Raw genomic sequence first — 7651 nt, forward strand, 5'->3', positions numbered from 1 at the left:
CAGAGAGTCTGTTAAATGACTCACTACTTGTAGTGGCTCTGGATCAGAGAGTTCTGCAATAATGAACTTTCAATGGAATAGTACTGTATTTGTATTACAATAGGCTGGGATATTTTATTTTAACCTTTATTTAACTATTTAACTACAAATCCCTTTGTCAATGATGGCCTAGGAACAGTGGTTAACTGCCCTGTTCAGGAGCAGAACGACAAAATTTTTACCTTGTCAGCTCGGGGATTTGATCTTGCAACCTTTCGGTAACTGTCAACGCTCTAACCACTAGGCTACCTGCCGTCTCTAACCTCTAACCACTAGGCTACCTGGCCTCTAACACTAGGCTACCTGCCGCTCTCTACACTCTAACCACTAGGCTACCTGCCTCTAACCACTAGGGCTACTGCCGTCTCTACACTCTAACACTAGGCTACCCTGACACCCCTACACTCTAACCACTAGGCTACCCTGCCGTCTCTACACTCTAACCACTAGGCTAACCTGCCGCCCCTCCACTCTAACCACTAGGCTACCTGCCGCCCCTACACTCTAACCACTAGGCTACCTGCCGCCCTACACTCTAACCACTAGGCTACCTGCGCCTACACTCTAACCACTAGGCTACCTGCCGCCCCTCCACTCTAACCCACTAGGCTACCTGCCGTCCGCCTCCACTCTAACCACTAGGCTACCTGCCGCCCCTACACTCTAACCAACTAGGCTTACCTGCCTCTAACCACTAGGCTACCTGCCGCCCACATAAAAACCCCTAACCCATCTTGACATCCTTCACTACTATAAACACACTACAAATGGTCTTTACCTGTATGTCCCTACTAACACCGAACCACTACGGTACTCACCCTCCTCTCTATATAGCCACCTGTAGCCTATCCTACACTCATGAACCAACCTTACGAGCTACCTGTCTCTCTAATGTCCGCAGCACTGTTCTTGAACACTCCTGCCTCTAAGTACTCAGCACCAACTCATTTGCTTAGGCGTACCTCTTCTTCATAAGCGCATCTTATAGGCGTGAGCCTTTCGACTCTAGGAACGCACAGTAGAGGCTACCATGCGACGCACCGCGACTTAACGACTCTAACCACTAGGCTACTGGTCCGCCAACCTCAACCTCAAAGCACACATAGGCTACCTGCCCGGCCACCCGTACCACATCGAAAACAACAACGTAAGTCAACCTAGTACACATACTAAGAGCGCACATTAAGCGGACCATAACCTGACTCAGACGTGCGTGACACTCTAACCTACATATCAGAGCGAGCTTGATCTCCTGCCCCAAGTTACGTCCTACACTCTAACCACAGTATGAAGATCTGTTCATGCTGCCTAGTTTTCCGGTGGCTTGGTTTTCCCATAAATCACCATGTTTAACCTACTTTATCTACGCCCTTCAGGACTACCTTGGCCGATGCTCCTACATACGACTCTGCAGCTCACTCCTGTACGTTCCAACTAATTGCACTCTGCACTAGTAGATGACCCGCCAGCTTACGGCTCCATCCTCTAGCATCTTTTCTCAACCACACTCCGAGTCTAAACCGCCGTCTCTAGTATCACTCTCAACCACCTAAGCACGCTATAAGCCTATTGTAGCTCAGCCTGTCGCACAAGTCCATCCATCCATGGGATTTCAATATAGTTGATGTTATACACTGTTTTAGTGCTTAATTCCCTAGCTTTAACAGGCTACCGTGTGTTGTATGCCCATATATGCTGTACTGGTGCATTCCGGTACACCGTCCCGCGACGCACGTACACGTGCGTCTACGAGAGCTAGCACGCAACGCGACTGCACACGCACACACACAGTGTCACACTAGACACGTAAGTACAGCACAGACACAGCAAGGCCACACGACACACACACCATCAGAGGATGGACGCCGTCTCTACACTCTAACCACTAGGCTACCTGCCGTCTCTACACTCTAACCACTAGGCTACCTGCCGCCCCATATACTTTAAAGTCATAAGCTTCTTGTATCCGATAGAAACACACTGTCAATGTGAAGAGATTCTGTGTCGTTAAACATTATATACTGTCAGTCTATCAACTTATGTCCTCTCAAACGGGGTTATTTTATACTGAACAAAAATATAAACGCAACATGTAAAGTGTTGGTCCCATGTTTAATGAGCTTAAATAAAATATCCCAGAAATGCTCCATACATCCACAAAGCTTATTTCTCTCAAATTTTGTGCACAAATTTGTTTCCATCCCTGTTAGTGATCATTTCTCCTTTGTCAAGATAATCCATTCACCTGACAGGTGTGGCATATCAACAAGCTGATTAAACAGCAGCATCATTACACAGGTGCGCCTTGTGCTGGTGACAATAAAAGGCCACTCTAAAATGTGCAGTTTTGTCACACAACACAATGCCACAGATGTCTTAAGTTTTGAGGGAGTGTGCATGCTGACACACACCAAAGCTGTTGCCAGATAATTAAATGTTCATTTCACTACCATACGCCGTCTCCAACGTCATTTTAGAGAATTTGGTAGTACGTCCAACCGGCCTCACAACCGCAGACCCACAGGTATGGCGTCATATGGGTGAGCGATTTGTTGATGTCAACGTTGTGAACAGAGTGCCCCTTGGTGGGGTTATGGTATGGGCAGGCATAAGTTACGGACAACGAACACAATTGCATTTAATTTATGGTAATTTGAGACACCGTGACGAGATCCTGAGGCCCGTTGTCGTGTCGCCATAACCTCATATTTCAGTATGATAATGCACAGCCCCATGTCGCAAGGATCTGTACACAATTCCTGGAAGCTGAAAGTGTCCTAGAACAGTGTCACTGTTCTAGTTCCCGCCAATATCCAGCAACTTCGCACAGCCATCGTCAAGGAGTGGGACAGCATTCCACAGGCCACAATCAACAGCCTGATCAACTCTATGTGAAGGAGATGTGTCGCGTTGCATGAGGCAAATGGTGGTCACACCAGATACTGACTGGTTTTCTGATCCACTCCCTTACTTTCTGTTTAAGGTATCTGACCAACAGATGCTTATCTGTATTCCCAGTCATGTGAAATCCATAGATTAGGGCCTAATGAATTTATTTAAATTGTCTGATTTTCCTTACAAAAACTGTAAATCAGTAAAATATTTGATAGTTGACAATACAAAATACAGATTTTAAAAACCACATTGTGGACCACTCAAACATTAATGAGACACTAAAAGCAGTCCTAGACAAACATGGTACAGTATTTTATTTGGAGTCCTCTATAACACATGACATCATTATCATGTAATATTTGATGTGGAACTTGTCCAACAGAAAGCCACTCCAGCAGGGTGTGAGAACACCATGTCAGGGTTCAGGAACGGTAGGAGGCGGTGGGGTCAGATGTCAGTGAAGGCAGCAGACACCTGGGACAAGGTGGAGGATTCTGACCTGGGTATCTCCTTCTCCAAGAAACCCAGCATCGTATCTCTCAGGGACAAACACCAGGACAACGACAACTACCGGTAGGTCCTTCTGCTTCTTCCTCTCCTCATGCCTGGCTAGTGACTAGGTCCTTCTGCTTCTTCCTCTCCTCATGCCTGGCTAGTGACTAGGTCCTTCTGCTTCTTCCCCTCGTCATGCTGTGACTAGGTTCCTTCTGCTTCTTCCTCTCCTCATGCTGGCTAGTGACTAGGTCCTTCTGCTTCTTCCCCCTCGTCATGCCTGGCTAGTGACTAGGTCCTTCTGCTTCTTCCCCTCGTCATGCCTGGCTAGTGACTAGGTCCTTCTGCTTCTTCCCCTCGTCATGTCTGGCTAGGGACTAGGTTCTTCTGCTTCTTCCTCTCCTCATGCCTGGCTAGTAACTAGGTCCTTCTGCTTCTTCCCCTCGTCATGTCTGGCTAGTGAAGATTCTCAGCAACAGACTAGTTAAATATGCTGTTTTTCCTCGTGTGGTCAGGAAAACTCCTAGTTCTTAGACATGATACGTTCTTGTCTTAGAAAATTACACCCACTTATACAGTATTTCCACATGCAGTTTTATATTGATTAATGTATTGTTTGATTGTGTGTAGGTTTGCAGAGCCCAAGTCCAACACGTCATCAGTGAAGCAGCACTACATGGACCAGTCCAGATACCTCCCTGGTAAAGTCCTGTTGAACCAGTCCAGATACCTCCCTGGTAAAGTCCTGTGGTACTGAAACCTGGACCTCCCTGGTAAAGTCCTGTGGTACTGAAACCTGTAGGGTCCAGATATACTACATGACCAAAAGTATGTGGACACCTGCTCGTCGAACATTGCTGCGGTGACTATCTTCCATTCAGCCACAAGAACAGTAGTGAGGTCCGGCACTGATTTTGGACGATTAGGCCTGGCTCACAGTCAGCGTTCCAATTCATTCCAAAGGTGTTCGATGGGGTTGAGGTCAGGGCTCTGTGCAGGCCAGTCAAGTTCTTCCACACTGATCTCAACAAACCATTTCTGTATGGACCTCACTTTTGTGCACAGTGGCATTGTCATGCTGAAACAGGAAATGGTCTTCCCCAAACTGTTGCCACAAAGTTGGAAGCACAAAATTGTCTAGAATGTCCACTTCACAATAACATCACCTACAGTTGACCGGAGCAGCTCCTGCGTTTTCTTGGCTGTGTGCTTAGGGTCGTTGTCCTGTTGGAAGGTGAACCTTCACCCCAGTCTGAGGTCCTGAGCTCTCTGGAGCAGGTTTTCATCAAGGATCTCTCTGTACTTTGCTCCGTTCATCTTTGCCTCGATCCTGACTAGTCTCCCAGTCCCTGCTGCGGAAAAACATCCCCACCGCATGATGCTGCCACCACCACCATGCTTCACCGTAAGGATGGTGCCAGGTTTCTTCCAGACGTGACGCTTGGCATTCAGACCAAAGAGTTCAATCTTGGTTTCATCAGACCAGAGAATCTTGTTTCTCATTGTGTGAGAGTCCTTTTGGTGCCTTTTGGCAAACTCCAAGCGGGCTGTCATGTGCATTTTACTAAGGAGTAGCTTCCATCTGAACACTCTACCATAAAGGCCTGATGTGTGGAGTGCTGCGGAGACGGTTGTCCTTCTGGAAGGTTCTCCCATCTCCACAGAGGAACTCTGGAGCTCTGTCAGAGTGGCCATCGGGGTTCTTGGTCACCTCCCTGACCAAGGCCCTTCTCCCCCGATTGCTCAGTTTGGCCAGACAGCCAGCTCTAGGAAGAGTCTTGGTGGTTCCAAACTTCTTCCATGTAAGAATGATGGAGGCCACTGTGTTCTTGGGGACCTTCAATGCTGCAGATATTTTTTGGTACCCTTCCCCAGATCTGTGCTTCAACACAATCATGTCTCGGAGCTCTACAGACAATTCCTTCGACCTCATGGCTTGGTTTTTGCTCTGACATGCACTGTGGGACCTTATATAGACAGGTGTGTGCCTGTCCAAATAATGTCCAATCAATTGAATTTACAACAGGTGGACTCTAATCAAGTTGTAGAAACATCAAGGATGATCAATGAAAACAGGATGCACCTGAGCTCAATGTAGAGTCTCATGGCAAAGGGTCTGAATACTTATGGTATTTTTTTATACGTTTGTAAAAATGTCAAAAACCTGTTTTCACTTCGTCATTATGGGGGTATTGTGTGTAGATTGATGTAAAAAAAAAAAATATATGATTTAATACATTTTAGAATAAGGCTGTAACATAACAAAATGTGGAAGAAGGGAAGGGGTCTGAATACTTTCCGAATGCACTGTAGGTACATCTCTGTTACCTGTCCTGTGCTCAACCAAGTCTCTCTCTCTGTCCTCTCTCTCTGTCCTCTCTCTCTGTTGTCTCTCTCTCTGTCCTCTCTCTCTCTGTCGTCTCTCTCTCTGTCCTCTCTCTCTCTGTCGTCTCTCTCTCTGTCAGTCCAGCAGCCAGCCTTGGCAGGAGTTGTGTGGAAGACCCTAACCTCCTCTTTAACACAGGGCACAGGAAGCAGGACTGCCACTTACTAAAGGTTAAGATATTCTCGTGCGTGTAGCGAGAGAGAACAGTCTATGACAGGGTGGCTGCAGTCCGTTTGACAAATCTTTATGGGCTTCCCTCTGACACATTGCCTGGTCATAGAGGTCTCTAGGTATTGCGGTAAAGCCTTGCGGGACTCAGAGTGATGTTACTAGCTTTGTCGCATTACCCTCCTGTATGTGCCTGTTGCGGATCGGCATGCCAACTAGTTGACCATATTGAATACACAGGCAGTGATGGAACGAGTCAGGATGCTTCTCGATGGTGCAAGCTGTAAGAACTTTTAATGAACCTAGTTAATCTCGTATAGACTAATTTAGTGAGTAGTTAATATTTCATGGACAGACTAGTGAGACCTTAGTTATTCTGCTTTTGTTCATAGTGAATAGTTAATCTCATGTAGATCTATATAGATTAGTGAAATAGTTAAATCTCATATAGACTATTAATTAGTGAATAGTAATCACATGTAGACTATATATATTTAGTGATAGTTAGTCTCATGTAGACTATATACGATTAGTGAATGTTAATCTCATAGACTATTTAGATTAGTGAATAGTTATCAATATCTATAAGACTATATAGATTAGTGAATAGTTAGTCAATATAGTAAATTTGAGACTTTATAGTGGAAAGTTAGTTCATGTAGACTATATAGATTAGTGAATTAGTTATTCTCAATATAAGACTTTAGTGAATGTTAGATCAGTATAGCTATACTTTAGTGATAGTTTAATCTCATATAGACTATATAGATTAGTGATAGTTAATTCTCATATGAGATCTATAAGTTAGAGTGAATAGTTCATCTCTATAGATTAAGATAGTTAGTCTCTGATTTGAGACATATAGGAATAGCTAACTGTAATTTCATTCGTGGTGTTTGGTTTAATGAGTAGCAGAGTTAAAGACGGGGGTATTTATTTCCAGATAACTTCTGCAGAGTAACATACACAGTAGCAGTTACACGTCATCGTTTTCAGACAGGATCAAGTGGACACAGGAAATACATAGCAACGTAGGAGAGAACTGCTAGTCAAGCGTTACTCATCGCAACAGACAACAACAACACACATACACACCATAGTCATTACACCTTCAGATGTTTATGCACACCTATTTACAGTTATTCAATCAACAACACTCTACTCAGTATTCTCAATTTCTTATTTCTTAACTTCCTCTGTCTTTCTGAACTCTTTCATATTCGCACCTAGATAATGACGACTCCTGGGTTGTGTTTGAGACAGATGAGACATCCTGGTTTGTTTGAGTTGAGAACGCGATGATGTAGCTCCTGGGTTGTGTCATAGTTGAGAAGAATGAGAGCTTCCTGTTGTGTTGGTGAGACAGAATGAGGACTCCTGGTGTGTTGAGAGACAGAACATGAGACTCCTTGGGTTGTGTTGAGGAGACAGAATGAGACTCCTGGGATGGTTCGTCGTTGAGGAGCACAGAATGAGACTCACTGGGTTGTGTTGAGGAGACAGAATGAGACTCTCTTGGGTTGTGTTGAGGCGACAGAATGAGACTCCTGGGTTGTGTTGAGGAGACAGAATGGGTGTTGAAACTATCTGAACCGGAGCTTATCGTTAGCAAGATGAGATCCTGGTTGTAGGAGACAGATGTTTAGAGACCTGGGTTGTGTTGAGGAGACA

At 45.1% G+C, this 7651-nt stretch overlaps 1 protein-coding gene across 1 annotated transcript in view; it reads left to right on the plus strand.

Moving 5' to 3' along the window:
* Window positions 1-4778, plus strand: part of LOC112070291 (serine/threonine-protein kinase MAK-like) — a 32024-nt gene extending 27246 nt beyond the window's left edge. Inside the window, 2 exon segments of the mRNA XM_070438907.1 lie at window positions 3317-3507; window positions 4057-4778. Coding sequence (XP_070295008.1) covers window positions 3317-3507; window positions 4057-4183 — 318 coding nt within the window. The 3' untranslated portion in view covers window positions 4184-4778.
* Window positions 4779-7651: the final 2873 nt, after the last annotated feature.

The sequence above is a fragment of the Salvelinus sp. IW2-2015 genome, unplaced genomic scaffold (genome assembly GCF_002910315.2).
Source record: "Salvelinus sp. IW2-2015 unplaced genomic scaffold, ASM291031v2 Un_scaffold1277, whole genome shotgun sequence".
Taxonomy (NCBI): Eukaryota; Metazoa; Chordata; class Actinopteri; order Salmoniformes; family Salmonidae; genus Salvelinus; species Salvelinus sp. IW2-2015.